The sequence below is a fragment of the Salmo salar genome, chromosome 22 (assembly GCF_965601325.2).
Source record: "Salmo salar chromosome 22, fSalSal1, whole genome shotgun sequence".
Taxonomy (NCBI): Eukaryota; Metazoa; Chordata; class Actinopteri; order Salmoniformes; family Salmonidae; genus Salmo; species Salmo salar.
The window spans coordinates 5,065,167-5,085,765 of NC_138312.1; the positions used below are offsets into that span (position 1 = coordinate 5,065,167).

Sequence of the window (20,599 nt, forward strand, 5' to 3'; positions counted from 1 at the left end):
GGCTAACGTTAGATAGCTGGCTAACATTAGCTAGGCTAGGGGTTAGGGTTACGGTTAGGAGTTAGGTTAAAGGGTTATGGTTAGGGGATGTTTTAGCTAAAAGGGTTAAAGTTAGGTTAGGGGAAGGGTTAGCTAACAGGGTTAAGGTTAGGAGAAGGATTAGGCAACATGCTAAGTAGTTGCAAAGTAGGTAAAAAGTATTAAGTAGTTGAAAATATGCTAATTATCTAAAATGCTAAAGTTGACCAAGATGAGCTCCACCCACCCTACTTTTGACTTATATTACCATACCAAATATAACATATCATACTAATTTGAGTGCCTCGGATTTACCTTTACTATGTTACATCTAGTATTTGGCCTTCTAGCAATGTAAGCATTTAGATCTAATAGGCTTGCTTGATCAGGCACTCATATCATACCAGTTTGGCTATGGCTGCACTGCCACTGACTGAATAGTAAATATACGAACTAGGGAAGAGTGCATGACATTGTAGAATTTAATTTACATGTCATCTTGCATATAAAAGGCCACAAGGTAAATTATATTTAAAAAAAGCATCCACACTCGAATTAAAAGTCCTCAACAGGAAGGAAATAAGTAGCCTACATCTTCACATCTAAGGCTCAGATATTTTATTTTTGTCTTTTGCTTTGTATTTCCTTTATCTTTCAGGTCAAATTGATTAATAAAAAAATAATGATTGAACTTTCCATAATGTAAGGTTCCATTTCAAAAGAAGGATATTTAAAAATTAAACTGATCAGCGTTTAATACTTTTGATCACATTCACTGAAGAGATCCTTACTGGGGTAAGACAGATGTAGGCCCACCCATGGTGGAAACTTTCTTCCCACAAAAGCTCAAAACTAGTAACTGAAGGCACAGGATGGGGTACTCCATTATGAAGTGATGCGCAGGGTGTAGAGGTAATCAATACCCATGGTTGTAGTTACTATTTCATGTTAAGCAATATTATACCTGGTTGATATCATACATGCAATGCCTGACATCAAGCCCTTATCTACAATAACTTATCTCCGAATCAACTAATCGTCAGTCACTGAAGTGTTAACAGTACAAGTTGGGTTATTCTTGTTGATCACATTCATATCTGCTAATCTTAAAGCTGTCAAAACAGCTTAGATGTGTTCTTTCTCTAGCCACCCATTATCACGAGACAGGATTTGCCATCAGTTTGCACTACTATTACCACTGCAACTACAGTCTGTTCTTTACAAAACTAACAAATCAGGTTTAACCAGGTTCTTTCAACTCAGGTGGAGCAAAGGGAAACATGTTGAGAACCTTAACATTATTCTCCAGGAAAACAGCTACATAAAGTATTCCATAATGTGCAAAAAGCAATGATACAGGAGTTCCTGACTGACTTATGTAATAGCTTCAGGCTGTAATTTCAGTGTCTATAGTGTTCATCAATGGTGTTATATAAAATATATTTAGACAATGAGGAAGCTACACCGCTGCCCATAGTGGTGGCACAGCTCATCGTGATACAACAGCAAACACATGTGTTGTGAATAGCACATTATTTTAACAGATATAGAAATAATGAATGGAGGGGGTTTTACGCACATCCACAATAATAACAGGAGCTGGACAAAAAGAAGGTCCAATAAACAGAAAAATATCATGTTCGCTCACTGCTTTGCTGCTCCAATCACTTTTGGGACCAGCAAAATAGTAAACAGATATTCCCTTTTTAGATATGGGACCTCAACTTCTTTTCAACGGATCCTTTGGAAATCACAATCAATAATACACAGCAGGATTATCTTGCTGAGTTTGAGTGGACATATATTCTCAGAAATACCAATTGGACCTTTCAAATAGGTGAAATGGTAATCATAATAATACATTGACTATGAACTACGTGCCAGCCTTATTTATTAATTTATACATAAATATCCCACCAATAGTAATATGCCACCACCCATTATTCCAGTAAATACAAAAAAATGGAAGACGGAGCACTACCATTGAATTGTTGAACTACCCAGACATCTGGCATCTTTGGCACCTTCTTCCTTAGCTTTTCTGATGTTTCAGGATGGAGAACTCAAATAATGGTTTTGATCTGATTGTTTGTGAAGGGTGGTGCTAAGAGGTGCTGAAGTAATGCTTAAATAACAGGAGTTACATTCTAAATGGAAATGACAGCCACAGCCCTGCAGGGAGGGCAAGTACAAATTTGCAAAATTCGATTTGATTAAAATGAACTTGTCCCAGCAACCGCTCAGCAAAAGTTGATACAAGTCAAGGATGCCCCATATGACACAAGGCCTACACTCTCCTAATGAATTCATTCTCTGTGGAGAAATACTTTTGCTAATAAAACCATCAAACATATAAGGGTACTGTAGCACATGCTGTAGGGTTTGCATACTATACATATTCGGTAAGATGTGTCAGTCCTAAGCATTTTTTCTTATTTTTTCTTCTTCTCTCAGCTAGGGAAAACATTCCAACTTGATTCAGTCCGAAAAAAAAACGTAGCACTTATTTCCCTGTCTATTTATCAAACCAAGCTGCATCCACGTGCATGCGTTTAGGGCTCACAAGACAGGTCTAGGTTATGCTACAATCCTACTGTAGTCTTGACTAAGTATTGGATCTAAAAAAAAATGTACTCTAACATGGAACGTTTCATCAGATAACCTTCTAAGCTAGCTGCTCTCACACTGCTAATCCAGTTCTCCTAGATCATGTTTAACCTCCTGGGAATTGCCTGTAAAGACTGGCTGAATAAATTGTAGTTAGATTGACAGTAGCAGATAGAGGTTCGGGTTCTTAAATGAAAGGATATAGCACAACAATTAAGAAGTGCTTGGCTTACTCTGTAGTCCTTTTCATGATAGCCTCACGTACAAAGTTACAGTGAGGGAAAAAAGTATTTGATCCCCTGCTGATTTTGTACGTTTGCCCACTGACAAAGAAATGATCAGTCTATAATTTTAATGGTAGGTTTATTTGAACAGTGAGAGACAGAATAACAAAAAAATCCAGAAAAACGCATGTCAAAAATGTTATAAAATGATTTGCATTTTAATGAGGAATATAAGTATTTGACCCCTCTGCAAAACATGACTTTGTACTTGGTGGCAAAACCCTTGTTGTCAATCACAGAGGTCAGACGTTTCTTGTAGTTGGCCACCAGGTTTGCACACATCTCAGGAGGGATTTTGTCCCACTCCTCTTTGCAGATCTTCTCCAAGTCATTAAGGTTTCGAGACTGACGTTTAGCAACTCGAACCTTCAGCTCCCTCCACAGATGCTCTATGGAATTAAGGTCTGGAGACTAGCTAGGCCACTCCAGGACCTTAATGTGCTTCTTCTTGAGCCACTCCTTTGTTGCCTTGGCCGTGTGTTTTGGGTCATTGTCATGCTGGAATACCCATCCACGGCCCATTTTCAATGCCCTGGCTGAGGGAAGGAGGTTCTCACCAAAGATTTGACGGTACATGGCCCCGTCCATCGTCCCTTTGATGCGGTGAAGTTGTCCTTTCCCCTTAGCAGAAAAACACCCCCAAAGCGTAATCTTTCCACCTCCATGTTTGACGGTGGGGATGGTGTTCTTGGGGTCATAGGCAGCATTCCTCCTCCTCCAAACACGGCGAGTTGAGTTGATGCCAAAGAGCTCCATTTTGGTCTCATCTGACCACAACACTTTCACCCAGTTGTCCTTAGAATCAGATGTTCATTGGCAAACTTCAGACGGGCATGTATATGTGCTTTCTTGAGCAGGGGGACCTTGCGGGCGCTGCAGGATTTCAGTCCTTCACGGCGTAGTGTGTTACCAATTGTTTTCTTGGTGACTATGGTCCCAGCTGCCTTGAGATCATTGACAAGATCCTCCCGTGTAGTGCTGGGCTGATTCCTCACCGTTCTCATGATCATTGCAACTCCACGAGGTGAGATCTTGCATAGAGCCCCAGGCCGAGGGAGATTCACAGTTCTTTTGTGTTTCTTCCATTTGCGAATAATCGCACCAACTGTTGTCACCTTCTCACCAAGCTGCTTGGCGATGGTCTTGTAGCCCATTCCAGCCTTGTGTAGGTCTATCTTGTCCCTGACATCCTTGGAGAGCTCTTTGGTCTTGGCCATGGTGGAGAGTTTGGAATCTGATTTCTTGCTTCTGTGGACAGGTGTCTTTTATACAGGTAACAAGCTGAGATTAGGAGCACTCCCTTTAAGAGTGTGCTCCTAATCTCAGCTCGTTACCTGTATAAAAAAGACACCTGGGAGCCAGAAATCTTTCTGATTGAGAGGGGGTCAAATACTTATTTCCCTCATTAAAATGCTAATAATTTAAACATTTTTTGACATGCGTTTTTCTGGATTTTTTTGTTGTTATTCTGTCTCTCACTGTACAAACTCTCTCACCGTACAAACCTAACATATCTCGATGATATATTTACGGCAAATCAATCCAACGCATTTTATAAAGCTTTTTTTTCATTAGCAGTCGTCACAAAGAGGGGCGGCCGGTAGCCAAGGGGTAGCCAGTAACCGAAAGGTTGCTGTAGGGGAAAACTCCCAAGAAGGCAGGAACCTAGGAAAAAACCTAGAGGAACCAGGCTCCGATGGGTGGCCAGTCCTCTTCTGGCTGTACCAGGTAGAGACTTAAGAGTACAAATGCTTAAAATGACCTAATTTTATTAATACAATGGAAATGCCATACAGATGTTTATCCCTGCAAAATTGAGAGCATAAGTAAATTCAAATTGGAAGGGCCATCTCAGATTTTCACTGAGCAATTTGGAGTGTCATTTTTGATTGATTATATGACATCCCAATTAAAACAATTTCTCTGAAATCAACGTGGGCCACAACCCTCATGTTTTCTGAGCTAAGCTAAATCAACATACCACATTATCTCCTTAGGGAGGAAACAAGTTCTGCATTCAAGTTACTGACAGTACTGCTTACACCTAGAGATTATGCATATCACCTGAAGCGAGCTTAGCCGTGATACTACTGGGTTTGTGACGTCAAACCTCCTCCACCCATAGGCATGCACTAAACACTCCCTTAACACAGCAGGAGGGTGAGTGCTCCTCCAGGACACTCATGAAGAAAACAAATAGGAAAAAAACTGTGCAGTGTTTGAACCAGTTGACTCCCTGGTGCGGTGCCAGGGCCTCCATCCAGCTCATGGTAATAAATTGCAGCCTGACAACATTGCTCTCAACAGCTTAACGTCAACCTTTTCCAAGACGCTGTTTGTCACTCTCTGGTCTGGGCCTCGGGACATTTACAGTTTAGTACCATGGGAACACTGACTAAGCCGACTTGAGTTTGCCATTTCCTGTTTAAAGTCTGTTTGAGATTTAATATTTTGGGTAGGTTGTTAAATATAGTTTGGGGGAAGGTTGGGCGTTACACTGTATATCTCTGAGACATAGATGAGACTACTTTACTTAAACTACGGGCAAATACCACGTTTGTTTCACAACAGGAGAATAACTTTCTCATCCAACAATTCACTGGGAATATTCACTAAGGCTTCCCTCAACTTTCACCCAAACTGGAAATATAGTGGTGTTGGTTAGAGCCCTGAATTTTTCCTGGTTGAAATCACAAGGTCAAGAAAACTCAAAGGTCATCTTTGATAAGATTACCGCAGCACTATTCAGATCACAAAATAATCTTTGTACCAAAGGTGGAGCACCGATCTGAACACAAACAAGTAGAGGAAATGGGGTGACAGTGATCTGAACGCAAACAAGTAGAGGAAATGGGGTGACTGATCTGAACACAAATAAGTAGAGGAAATGGGGTGACAATGATCTGAACGCAAAAGGGTCACAGTACTGGAAGACGTAACAACAGAAGTGGCACACTGAAGCCTGCCTGGTCATGTGAGCAGGCTGTGTGGGTCATGGTGTAGTAAGTAAACACCAGGTGACAGACCTGAAGGATAATTTCACACAGGAAGACTGCGTTAGTTTTACTGCTGTCCTGATGACTGCTCTAAAACCACCGTGCTGTAAACCTGCACATGATCTCTCTCTGTTAGCAGCATAGGTCAGCGCCTGGCTGCCCGCAGAGCAAGTAGACATGGCCTAGAAAGGTACACCAAACAGGATCATATGACTATGTAGTACTAACCACTAACAACCGTATATAAAGTCCTTTTTATATAGACCTGGGGCTTAAGTGAACAATGGTGACTCCATCTTTGTTTATATCACTTTCAAGCATCATAAAATGACCAATAGCATGTTTATTCATTCCCCCATCGCTAGTTTTGGATTGTTGTCTTTCATTAAATGCGTTTTCTAAACTTTCATGGGAAATGTGACATACATCTCCCATATGAGTGTTCAAAGCATAGGTGAAAGACTGAATGGATGGGGTGATTTCACTGAATGAGAGAACTGAGAGAAGCCCTAAAACAAATGCAGGAGGTGGGACCTAAAAGGGCCCACTCCCTCCCTCACAGTCACAGACAGTCAGCTGAACAGCCACACGGATGGCCAGACACTCTCACACATTCCAAACCAAAGGTGTAAAAAAGGAAACATACAGCCCCAGAAAATATGTACCATTTCAAATTCTTTCAGATGAATTTAACAAAAAAGGGCCACATGGTGGGGCCTCTGTAATTCATTTGCAATTGGACAACTGTTATTCCTGAGAGGAGTCTGTATCTATGTCTCTTCTCCAGACCACAAAACATCCCTTTCTTAAACACCTTTTAGACCTGTTCTCACACACACAGCCCCCAGTAGACTCTTTCCCTCTCCCAGAGCCCCTTGTGGACCAACGAGACAGCGATCTGTCAGTCAGAGGGAAACCCAACACCACCGTTTCCATGGAGAAGGCTCCATTCATTGTCAAAGACCTAAAGCAATTGGCTGAGAGCAACTGACAAACATGTATCAACTAGCACACCTGTTATGCAAAACTGGGCTACATTCATCAGGCATTTCATTACTGGTTTACAGATTTATTTTGAAGGAGGATTCATACAAACAAAAAGAAAAACAAAGATTCCTTTGAGACTTATTTCAATTAGGGCAAAAGTCCCATTTTATACATTGATGACTCGCCAGGCAACATGTATATGTTTCCCATAACGTTCTGAGAGCACTGGAAGACGGAACCGCTGCACCAGAAAAACTTAGACAGCGGGGCATGTAACCGCAAAGGCTATAAAAGAACGCTTATAAATATTATGGCATCAGAAAAAAAAAATAGTTAACTAGAAAGGATTTCTGTATCATTTTTTAAATGAAGTGCAACAAGCCGGCATCTTCTTACTCTCAAAACTTATAGGAAATGGCGGTGGATGGTATTCCCTGCCAGTCAGTTGGTTGGTTGATGGGACACTGGTTAGGGGGTTGTTTTGGAGGGTGGGTAGGGGAGGTGAAGGGAGAGAGAGGGTGTATGTTGTGTAGATCAGGTGTGAGTCCCTGCATGGCTATCCTGCCTAGAGTACAGTGTTTCTGGACACAGAGGAGTATGGGTAGAGAAGGAGGTGGAGCAGGGTGATGGGGGTGGGCGTCTTAGAGCCCAGCGTCGTTGTAGGTGGGCGTGGGGACCTTCAGGATGCTCTGTGCATTATCCTCCAGAAGGGGGCGCCAATTGACCTCCCCAGTCAGCAGGAGGTCCTCCCCGTCCAGAGCATCGATAAACTGCATCTGTGTGGAACAAGCACAGATCAAGACAAAGAAAGCACCATTAAGACTGGCACAAGGACATCATTACAGAGGCAAACTGATGCTTCATATTTTTATTATGTACTGAATAGTCAATGATAGTTTGTGGAACGTTGAAATGGTGAACCAAAACAAGTATTTTTCTCAACATAGTATTTTGTGTTGGACGAAAACTCAAGTGCTGTAAATTGTGACCCGTTTCAAGAAGCTAGGCATATGTCGCACGTCACTACTTCACAGGAGAGGCATTTTATTATTTAAATCAAAAATATGTTTTTTTTGCAGAAATGTCTTCCGGAACATGTGAACTTTCATGTGCCTTAATAACAAACTAGTATGCCATCTGTAAATACAATTGTTAAATTACAAGCCTAGTTCTTTTAGCCACGAAAAATGGCATGAATCTTCCCGCTGGACATGATTGGCTGAGATAATGGATGGGCTGGACATGCTGAGAGAGATGAGTTCAGATTGGTGTACCACGCGTCAGTCTATAACATGAGCTGCTCAGTATGTCGATAATCCTTTCTACCACAGCTTTAGAAAGATTTGAAGAACTGCAAAAGTGTTGCTACTGCTCTCAATGTTGCTGCCCTGAATTTTACGTGTTATCGACAAAGTCAAGATCAGAGGGAAAAAAGGTTGTGATGATGACTTTCTGTAGGACAATCGTGCCATGCTGACTCTCTCGGACACTGCAAATGAATCAGATGAGGAAATCCCTGACATTTTAACTGAACCAGACATTGTAGAGTCTTCTGATGACAGTGATGGGGAAGAAACGGCATGTTGTCACGGAATAATTTTTTAACCGAGGGAGTTGAAAAGAGTCAGAAGGCTGTTGTATAAAACACCTGTCTCCGGATTACATCTTCAAACTAACGGCAACTATGGCATATATGACAGAGGGAGAAGCGTTCATCCATGTATACGGGTAAGAGTTTAGCAAGCTACATTTTCAGATATATGTTTCGAATTTTGTCAGAAATTGTTTTCAGTGCCAGTTAAAGCATACCGTTAGCTAGCTAATGTTGTGTATGATCTGTGTAGTAATATTATTTCTATCTCAGGAATACATTTGCATTGCTAGCTAACATTGAACCTAGTTGGTTAGCTTTAGCTACCTACAGATTCATGCATGGTACTAATGTTATGAGTTGGTATTATGGCTAATTGTTTAGCTAGCTAGCAACATGTCTAAAAAATGACTCCACTATGCAAGTAACCATTTCACTGAACCGTTTACACCTTCTGTATCCTGTGCATGTGACAAATAAACTTTGATTTTATTTGATATAGTGTGTGTTTACCAGAGATGGTAATGTGAAGAACAACATGACCTGCACCAAAGTCAAATGATGATAACTATAGGCAAACGAGACAGTCCAAGTACAACCATTCTCAGGTAGAATGCCCTGCTTTTATTTCGTCACGCTCACAACCGTAAGCTATTTCCTGTAATTAGCGTGCCATTAACAAGCTCTGACTGGGAAAAGTACATTTGTAGGGTCATCCAACTCGGAATCACTGGCCTCTTTCTAGAGCTCCGACTTTCTGACCTGAAGATCACTGACTTCATGATTTTACCTAATTTCCCCCATCCAAACCGCTATGAAATACCTTTTCAATAACCAGAAATATTTTATTTTCAAACTGAAAGTAAAAGACGCAAAAATAAAACTTAAATAAATGGGAAGTATAGAAATCGCACACACACAGAACTTACACCCAAAAAGTTACATATTGCATCTTTAATTAAGTGTCTTGAGCTCATGGAAGGAGCATTTGATGAAAGTAACTAGTGTATCTAACGATGCAGTGGCAATGCCAGTGCAGTGAGCCACCACTGTACGTGACTTCGTCGCTGGGGAAGGGGCCGACGGCATGCGATTACCTCTCCTCTTGTGTGTCATCAGGCATGGCCAGGTTTTATGTGCTGCACCTGTGATTTAACAGCTCTGGCCCACTTGATTAACAAACCTGTTTTCTTTGCAATGCCTTTTCTCCCAGTCTCTCATTTCCTCTACCTTACAAGAGCTCGACTACGCTCTTGAAATCCCTGCGAGCTCAGAGAAACAGTATCTTTTTTTTCCCCCTCTTGAAAAGTCACCCCTTGTCTCATAAATTCCTGGCAGTGCCTGTAATGTAAGCTAGCTAACTGCAACCTGTGGCATGGCCCTAGGGCAGGGCCCTGTCTCTGTGTGCAGTGATGCGAGGACACCTTTAATGCAAGCAGGCAGGAGTAGGTCAGGCCCTAGACAACGTACACACCAATAACTCAGGACTACAGGACCAAGGGGGGGTGCCAGTGGAGTGGCCGTCACCGCAGTCACATGTTCCCAACGCCACTTTCACATGTTTTCGTACTAACATCAGTTTCACTGTCGCCATGCCGGCTTGGGTTGAGGAAACAGTCAAATGCTTGATTTAGTTTGACTGTAAATATGACACCTTTAACCCTTTACACTCGTAGAAATAGGCCTATATGGATATGGTCAAATGTAATGTTTCTAACAGAATAACTATAAAAAGCATTATGTATGACCATAGTAGCAATTGAAAGAGAACATTTAGGAGATTGTTAGATCAAAAGGTGAGGACAAAAGCTCACCTGACAAGACTTGAATCCAAACAGACTTGATTTTGTGCATTTTACCAGTGGTGGAAAAAGTACCCAAGTAAAATAAAGATATCTTAAAAGAAAATGACAAGTAAAAGTCACCCAGTAAAATACTACTTGAGTAAAAGTATTGGATTTTAAATATACTTAAGCATAAAAAATGCTAGAAATAATTACAAATTCCTTATCTTAAGCAACACTGATTTGTTTTATTCACAGGTAGCTAGGGGCACACTCCAACACTTAGACATCATGAAGCATCAAAGGCAGTAGTGATGACTGCGTTCTTTGATAAGTGCGTGAATTGGACATTTTCCCTGTCCTCCTTCAGCATTCGAAATGTGTCAGGGAAAATGGGTGCCAGGGAAAATGTATGGGAATAAAAAGTTCATTTTCTTTAGGAACGTAGAGGGGTAAAAGTTGTCAAAAATATAAATAGTACTGTAGATACCCCAAAACACAATTTAAGTAGTACTTCAAAGTATTTTTTTTAACTTATGTTACACCACTGTATTTTATATTTACTGTAGTTTCCACAGCATTTGTCAATAACGAAATCTGAAAATACACTGGACATTTTGGAGTAGGTGCAAGATAGGAAAAAAGGTTTGAGCGAGGTCTAACATGGTGTCTCCAAGTTGCCACTAGGGATGCCCCTGACCAAAGAAAATACATCTTGGTCGACAGAGACTTGTCTGTTCTCTCGACCAATCGATTGAACATTTTAATTATGTTTTTTCTCCATATATAGAGACATGCTATATGTTTTAACCAAATCAGCTATAGTACCAGTCAAGGGTTTTTCTTCATTTTTACTATTTTCTACATTGTAGAATAATATTGAATACTTCAAAACGATGAAATAACAAGAAATTTGAGATTCTTCAAAGTAGCCACCCTTTGCACACACTTGGCATTCTCTCAACCAGCTTCACCTAGAATGCTTTCCCAACAGTCTTGAAGGAGTTCCCACATATGCTGAGTACTTGTTGGCTGATTTTCCGTCACTCTACGGTCCAACTCATCCCAAACCATCTCAATTGGGTTGAGGTCGGGTGATTTGAGGCCAGGTCGTCTGATGCAGTACTCCATCACTCTCCTTCTTGGTCAAATAGCCCTTACACAGCATGGAGGTGTGTTTTGGGTCATTGTCCTGTTGAGAAACAAATTATATAGTGGGACTAAGCACAAACCAGATGGGATGGCGTATCGCTGCAGAATGCTGTGGTAGCCATGCTGGTTAAGTGTGCCTTGAATTCTAAATAAAATCAGACAGTGTCACCAGCAAAGCACCCCGTCCTCCATGCTTCATGGTGGGAACCACACATGCGGAGATTATCCGTTCACCTACTCTGCGTCTCATAAAGAAACAGCGGTTGGAACCAAAAATCTCAAATTTGGACTCATGAGACCAAAGGACAGATTTCCACCGGTCTAATGTCCATTGCTCATGTTTCTTCTAGCGCAAGCAAGTCTCTTCTTCATATTGGTGTCCTTTTAGTAGTGGTTTCTTTGCAGCAATTCGACCATGAAGGCCTGATTCACGCAATCTCCTCTTAACAGTTGATGTTGAGATGTGTCCGTTACTTGAACTCCGTGAAGCATTTATTTGGGCTGCAATTTCTGAGGCTGGTAACTGAACTTATCCTCTGCAGCAGATGTGACTCTGGGTCTTTCTTTCCTGTGGCAGTCCTCATGAGAGCCAGTTTCATCATAGCGCTTGATAGTTTTTGCGACTGCATTTTACATTTTTTCCAGATTGACTGACCATGTCTAAAAGTAATGATAGAAACTATTTGAGCTGTTCTTGCCATAATATAGACTTGGCCTGTACTCTGGAGCGAGATCGATTTTAGAGGTGGAGGGTCCGTCATGGTCTGGGGCAGTGTGTCAGCATCATCGGACTGAGCTTGTTGTCAGTGCAGGCAATCTCAACGCTGTACATTACAGGGAAGACATCCTCCTCCCTCATGTGGTACCCTTCCTGTAGGCTCATCCTGACATGACCCTCCAGCATGACAATGCCACCAGCCATACTGCTCATTCTGTGTGTGATTTCCTGAAAGACAGGAATGTCCATGTTCTGCCATGGCCAGCGAAGAGCCCGGATCTCAATCCCATTGAGCACGTCTGAGACCTGTTGGATCGGAGGGTGAGGGCTATGACCATTCCCCCCAGAAATGTCCGGGAACTTGCAGGTGCCTTGGTGGATGAGTGGGGTAACATCTCACAGCAAGAACTGGCAAATCTGGTGCAGTCCATGAGGAGGAGATGCACTGCAGTACTTAATGCAGTTGGTGGCCACACCAGATACTGACTGTTACTTTTGACCCCCCCCCCCCCCTTTGTTCAGTGACACATTATTCCACTTCTATTAGTCAAATGTCTGTGGAACTTGTTCAGTTTATGTTTCAGTTGTTGAGTATTGTCATGTTCATACAAATATTTACACATGTTAAGTTTGCTGAAAATAAACGCAGTTGACAGTGAGAGGACGTTTCTTTTTTTGCTGAGTGTGTGTGTGTATATATATATATATATATATACACACACAAAATATATGGCGCTGTACAACATGACGGTCGGCAGTACAGCACTGGGCTATTTAGCCAAAGAATCCCCATGTCGTGCGGGCAGGGCACGCGGGAGACCGGTGTTCAATTCCCCGACGGGAAGGAAGTAGTAGGCTGTCCTTGTAAATTAGAATTTGTTTTTAACTGACTTGCCTAGTTAAATAAAAGATTACACAAAGAGCATAACATTTCTGAACCCACATTTTTTTATTCTAGTCTAACCAATACCCAAACGGAGATTAAGTGAAAATAAAAATCTCATTGATTTATCAAGACCAGCCTCCATGCTTGTCTCAGAGCAGTGCAAAACTGTGCTAAAATAGTTGTAGGCTTTTGCTTCAAATCCTATTGCTTCTAACTTAAATATGCTCTATAATTAAATAAGACCTACACCACTTGTAACAGCACATTACTCAACACCAGTGAGACTCATGTCGCCTACGGTAGACCTACAGTATTTCGAAAAATATGACGTGACTCTCCGCCAATAATTACATAGAGGATTGGAGGATATTTCTGTAATTCAGTGATATTTATTCCCATAGTAATTCATTATGGATCCATTACCAAATCAACATCTGCCTTTCAAAATAGTTTATTTATCATTACTTTATTAATGAAAGCATAAAGATGCCATTATTTGTTACATTGTTTTAGTTTGAACCTGCAGACTGACACTAAGAACAGAACAGCGGGAACATTTCCCTAGTCAATGCCATTATTAGTGCAATGCCCTTAAATATTTGAGATTATTTTGTTTTCAAATAATGTAAAATGAGCGAGAAAAAGCCCATTCTTGAACATGGGGTGAGACATTGTTACTAATTTGTTTTTAGAGGGAAAAAAACCTTGTCATCTCGTGGGTCTCCCAGTCGAGGCCAGCATGGGTATTGAACCAGCATCTGTAGCAACACATCTTGCACTGCTATGGTGTCTTAGACCTTTGTGCCACTCAGGCGCTGTACAACGTGACCAGTCAGAGTGGCCTACAGTAAGAGCAAAATAATAATAATCCTAACAAAATAAAAACCTGAGTGTAACAGTTTTAGTAAGTAATACTGAAGTCGTGCACAATTATCAGTTTCTATTTAGGTTTATGTAGCCCATTCATTGTTAGAGCACCGATTATGCTTTTGGGTCCTACTAACTCCCCCTTGCGCTGGTCTGGAGCAATGAAGTGGTGATACAGGGTACCGTACTAAACCACAAATTACCTCTAAGTCCCATGGCATAAGCTTGCAACTTTTAAAGGAGGAACCACTGTACACTAAGCCTACTAATGATAATGACATTACCATAATAGTTAAATAAATGACACTGAACAAAAACAAATGCAACAATTTCAAAGATTTTATTGAGTTACAGTTAATAAGGAAAATCAGTCAATTTAAATAAATTCATTAGGCCCTAATCTATGGATTTCACGACGGTTGGTCACAGACACCTTAAAAAAATAAAAAAATAACCAGTGTCGGGTGTGACCACTATTTGCCTCATGCAGCTCGATACATCTCCTTCTCATAGAGTTGATCAGGCGGTTGATTGTGGCCTGTGGAATATTGTCTCACTAATGGCTGTGCGAAGTTTCTGGGTACTGGCGGGAACTGGAACACGCTGTTGTACACGCTGATTCAGAGCATCCAAAACATAATCAATGCAGGTCATGGAAGAACTGGGACATTTTCAGCTTCCAGGAATTGTGTACAGATCCTTGGGCCATGCATTATCATGCTGAAACAGGAGGTGATGATGGTGGTGGATGAATGGCATGACAATGAGCCTCAGGATCTCAACACGGTATCTGTGCATTCAATTTGCCATTGATTAAATTGCAATTGTGTTCGTTGTCTGTAGCTTATGCCTGCCCATACCATAACCCCACCACCATGGGGCACACCAAACTGCTCGCCCACACGACACCATGGCTGTCTGCCATCTGCCGGTACAGTTGAAACCAGGATTCATCCATGAAGTGCACACTTCTCCAACATGCCAATGGCCATCCAAGGTGAGAATTTTCCCACTGAAGCTGGTTACGACGCCAAACTGCAGTCAGGTCAAGACCCTGGTGAGGATGATGAGCACGCAGATTAGGTTCCCTGAGATGGTTTCTGACAGTTTGAGCAGTTCTTCTTTGGTTGTGCAAACCCACAGTTATCAGCTGTCCAGGTGGCTCATCTCAGACCATCCCGCAGGTGAAGAAGCCGGGTGTGGAGGTCCTGGGCTGGCGTGGTTACACATGATCTGCAGTTGAGGCCAGTTGGACATACTTCCAAATTCTCTAAAATGAGGTTGGAGGTGACTTGTGGTAGAGAAATTAACATCAAATTATCTGGCAACAGCTCTGGTGGACATTCCTGCAGTCAGCATTCCAATTGCATGCTCCCTCAAAACATCTGTGGAATGATGTTGTGTGACAAAACTGTACATTTTAGAGTGGCCTTTTACTGTCCCCAACACAAGGTGCACCTGTGTAAAGATCACACTGTTTAATCAGCTTCTTCTATGCCACACCTGTCAGGTGGATGGATTATCTTGGCAAAGGAAAAATGCTCACTAACAGGGATGTAAACAAATTTCTGCACAAAATCTGACAGAAATAAGTTTTTTGTGTGTATGGAAAATTTCTGGGATCTTTTATTTCAGTTGATGAAACATGGGACCAACACAACATGTTGCATTTATATTTTTGTATAGTAACTAGGGCTGGGAAGATATCAGTATCGCAATATTTTTCCATGGCAACTGTCACGGATTACATTTCGAAAGTAACCTACCCAACCCTGATTGCGTTGTCGTCAGCTCCAATTAGAATCTTAGTCCGTTATAGACTAGTTTGTTAAATAGCCTACAGAAACAAAATAAAATGTAGGCCTATCCCATATTTACTAAATATGTTGAACATTGCATGGCTTTAATATGGAAACATAGCATTCACAATTTTGCACTGATATAAGCCTACTGTAAATTCTAATAAAACAACTTGTTTTAAAATAGGCTGTGTCAAAATACAGTTACAGCCACAATAATTGCTGCCCGTGAGCATATAATATTAGGCCTAAGACAATGTAGACTATGGAGTGTCTTACGGACATCCAAACTTTTCACAGGAGCTGAAGGGGGAATGTCCACTCACCATAACAGCTCCCAAATAAATAAATAAATAAAATATCTCACAATCTCTGTTGATATAGCCAGTAGTGATTTTGTTACGGAATTCCTGATATTTAACAGTTAGGTCCAACAGAGGAAAGTGGAAGATGCATTTTTGGACAAAATTAAAAAGAAAACATTTATATTAAAATAACTTGATGTTCCGAAACAGGCTTCCTACAGTCACTGACACACTTCATGAAATGTGCATTGCACATAAATCCAAACTTTTCACAGAAGCTGTGCAAAATAATATCAAATGTAAATAAAAAGATTTGGGATATCTGTTGACATTAGTGATGTAAGCCTACAGTACTGTGTGCCTCTCTGCTGTCAAAATAAAATGCCATAACCAATCGCGTTCCCCATAAACCTGCTTTTGGTCAGTCTTAAATATCCTTAGTTGTGCATATTGGTGCATGTTTTTAAGGACACACCTATATTTACATCCCTCCCACCTCAGCACAAGCGAGCTGACGTTAGACAGGTAAATTGCCGAACCTGGCATAAGCTGTGGAACATGCCAGTGTCAGTTTTAACATGACGAAATGTTAATCTTTTTTTGTGAACAATTGTCTTCAAATTCCACTCTGGAGAGCCTAGTTTTCTTTATTTTTTGTTATTTAAACATTCAGTTTAAATAACTAAAATGAATATAAACTAGGCTCTCTAGAGTGCCCTTTTCAAATATTTCCTCAGGAATCCCAGCCATTCCATGTATTTGAACTATTCCAGAACTAGCACACCTGATTTAACTTGTCAACTAATCATCAAACCCTTGAATAGGTGAATTAGGTGAGCTAGTTCAGGGCTACAACAAAATTGTGAAATGTCTGGGGGTCCCCACGTCCCTCAGGTCTTTCAAAACCTGAAGTCAGGGCAGATTCTTTTTGGGTGCAGGCTGAAAACTGAGGCCAAAAACATTGGTTTTCTTTATTTGGGGAACCACTGAGGACTAGGGTCCTCGTATCCCATCTGTGGTGATATGGAGGGTCATCTTCCTTTCTCACCTGTTTACGGACGTACTCCACCATGAGCTCCAGCTGCCTGGGGTCCTCGCACTGGCGGTTGAAAATGTTCCTCCACAGGGCGGCTGCCAGCACCCCATCGTCCGAAAGGATTCCCTTCAAATGCAACAACACAGAGGTGAATCATGGTTGTCGTCTTCACTGTGTTGTCAAATAGCACTGAGGACTGGACCAGACCGAACACAGTGGCTCCTGCAGGACCGTTCCACCAGTCAGGCCTAGAACAGCACCACGACATGCTAGCTGCTGATCTGTTCCCAAGCAGGCTTGGTCTCTGGGGCCCTTCCATTCCCAGTCATCATTTCCAGTGTGTGTTGTGTTTTATACTATCTGCCACAGCTGAGGCAAAGATAACCCTAATGGTCAAAGCCAGGTCTTACCTCATCATATCCAAAAATAGCAGCATAGAAAGTCTCTGTCATAGCCCTCATGCTTTCCTTCCGGTGAATGGCATCAATCTAGATGGGTGAAAGAGAGGAGGGGAAGGAGGGATATGGGTTAGCCAGCTGCAGAGCAAGGACCTACGTTGGTATTAACACTATTTTGGGTAAACAGTCCCAATGCTACTGCTTTGCTTGAGTTCCTCAAATTTGGTCACATTTTCCACATCAAGCGCACGCACACACACTTTCCCCTCCTGAAATATAAATAACCTTTTCCTTGAGCTGTTGGAGCCAGTTTATAGTGCTGGACTAGGTTGAGAGTAGGGGATCTTTGTGGCCACTCACTGAGTGTGTCCAGCAGGTGGAGTAAACTATCCTTACATAAATACACAGGTACAGCACTCATACTTACATACAGTACTGTATTAGGTACACCAAGGACACTAATAATACTCAGGGAGTTTAGATAATGAATGTATTGTAATAGACTAGGGGAGTAAAACAGAACTCAGTAGGCTATGACAAGAATGAAATCAGAGGTCGCCTCGAGGAATCTTCCATACAAACTCAGCAGCTTGAAAAACGGTAACCTGGAAGCGGTTTGAGAACTCAATAGATGAGGACCTAGTTTTACCGGTTCAACATGCCCAATTTCACATTTCAGGTGTGATGAGACACGCATTGAAAATAGGTCAATTTGGAGCAGGTGTGATAAGACAGGAGTAGAACTCTTACTTAGAACAATTACAAGGCCTAAAAGACAAGTATGAGTCCCTTAACCTCTGCTCTGTGCAATTCTCCACAGTAACATACATGCTGCAATCTCTGGTGTTTTTGGATTCATTTAAAAAAAGTGATCTCATTTATTAAAAATCAGTTTAAGGGTTTACACATTTTCTTCCCCTCATGCTTTAAACTGTGGAATACTGCAGGGCAGCGGCCTTGGGCCACTTCTTCACTTAATAAACTCAGCAAAAAAAAGAAACGTCCTCTCACTGCCAACTGCGTTTATTTTCAGCAAACTTGTTCCTAAATATTTGTATGAACATAAGACTCAACAACTGATACATAAACTGAACAAGTTCCACAGACATGTGACTAACAGAAATGGAATAATGTGTCACTGAACAAGGGGGGGGGGGTCAAAATCAAAAGTAGCAGTCAGTATCTGGTGTGGTCACCAGCTGCATTAAGAACTGCAGTGCATCTCCTCCTCATGGACTGCACCAGATTTGCCAGTTCTTGCTGTGAGATGTTACCCCACTCTTCCACCAAGGAACCTGTAAGTTCCCGGACATTTCAGGGGGGGAATGGTCCTAGCCCTCACCCTCCAATCCAACAGGTCCCAGACGTGCTCAATGGGATTGAGATCCGGGCTCTTTGCTGGCCATGGCAGAACATTGACATTCCTGTCTTTCAGGAAATCAGCCATACTGCTTGTTTTGTGCGTGGTGGCATTGTCATGCTAGAGGGTCATGTCAGGATGAGCCTGCAGGAAGGGTACCACATGAGGGAGGAGGATGTCTTCCCTGTAACGCACAGCGTTGAGATTGCCTGCAATGACAACAAGTTCAGTCCGATGATGCTGTGACACACCGCCCCAGACCATGACGGACCCTCCACTTCCAAATCGATCACGCGCCAGAGTACAGGCCTTGGTGCAACGCTCATTCCTTTGACGATAAACTAAAATCCGACCATCCCCCCTCGTGAGACAAAACTGTGACTCGTCAGTGAAGAGCACTTTTTGCCAGTACTGTCTGGTCCAGCGACAGTGGGTTTGTGCCCATAGGCGACATTGTTGCCGGTCTGGTGAGGACCTGCCTTACAACAGGCCTACAAGCCCTCAGTCCAGCCTCTCGCGGACAGTCTGAGCACTGACAGAGGGATTGTGCGTTCCTGGTGTAACTCGGGCAGTTGTCGTTGCCATCCTGTACCTGTCCTGCAGGTGTGATGTTCAGATGTACCAATCCTGTGCAGGTGTTGTTAGATGTGGTCTGCCACTGCGAGGACGATCATCTGTCCGTCCTGTCTCCCTGTAGCGCTGTCTTAGGCATCTCCCAGTACGGACATTGTAATTTATCTATCTGCCGTCCTCATGCCTCCTTGCAGCATGCCTAAGGCACGTTCACACTGATGAGGGACCCTGGGCATCTTTCTTTTGGTGTTTTTCCAGAGTCAGTAGAAAGGCCTCTTTAGTGTCCTAAGTTTTCATAACTGTGACCTTAATTGCCTACCGTCTTTAAGCTGTTAGTGTGTTAGCGACTGTTCCACAGGTGCATGTTCATTCATTGTTTATGGTTCATTGAACAAGCATGGGAAACAGTGTTTAAACCCTTTAGAATGAAGATCTGTGAAGTGAATTTGATTTTTATGAATTATCTTTGAAAGACAGGGTCCTGAAAAAGGGACGTTTCTTTTTTTGCTGAGTTTATATACACCAACGACCTTCCTTATGCCTAATCTGAAACTTAAGCTACTATATTTGCAGATTTTTTTATTTAACTAGGCAAGTCAGTTAAGAACAAATTCTTATTTACAATGACGGCCTACCAAAAGGCCTCCTGCGGGGACGGGAGCTTAAACACACACACCCGTTCAAAAGTTTGGGGTCACTTAGAAATGTCCTTGTTTTTGAAAGAAAATGACATTAATGGACATTTTTTGTCCATTAAAATAACATCAAATTGATCAGAAACACAGTGTAGACTTTGTTAATGTTGTAAATGACCATTGTAGCTGGAAACGGCAGACTGTCTATGAAATAGCTACATAGGCCCATTATCAGCAACCGTCACTCGTGTGTTTCAATGGCACGTTGTGTTAGCCAATCCAAGTTTATCCTTTTAAAAAGGCTAATTGATCATTAGAAAACCCTTTTGCAATTATGTTAGCACAGCTGAAAACTGTTGTCCTGATTAAAGAAGCAATAAAACTGGCCTTCGTTAGACTAGTTGCGTATCTAACCTTCTTCTGAAACTCGTCTATTCTTGTTCTGAGAAATGAAGGCTATTCCATGCGAGAAATTGCCAAGAAACTGAAGATCTCGTACAATGCTGTGTACTACTCCCTTCACAGAATAGTGCAAACTGGTACTAGCCAGAATAGAAAGAGTGGGAGGCCCTGGCGCACAACTGAGCAAGAGGACAAGTACAT

The 20,599-nt window shown here is 41.9% G+C and overlaps 1 protein-coding gene across 1 annotated transcript in view; it reads right to left on the bottom strand.

Annotated features, from left to right (window-relative positions):
* Positions 1-6,949: 6,949 nt before the first annotated feature.
* uqcc1 (ubiquinol-cytochrome c reductase complex assembly factor 1) overlaps positions 6,950-20,599 on the bottom strand; it is a 40,534-nt gene continuing 26,884 nt past the window's right edge. The window contains exons 7-9 of the mRNA XM_014165899.3: positions 17,441-17,518; positions 17,043-17,156; positions 6,950-7,668 (exon numbers count right to left, since the gene is read on the bottom strand). Coding sequence (XP_014021374.2) covers positions 7,534-7,668; positions 17,043-17,156; positions 17,441-17,518 — 327 coding nt within the window. The 3' untranslated portion in view covers positions 6,950-7,533. The remainder of the gene's footprint in view (positions 7,669-17,042; positions 17,157-17,440; positions 17,519-20,599) is intronic.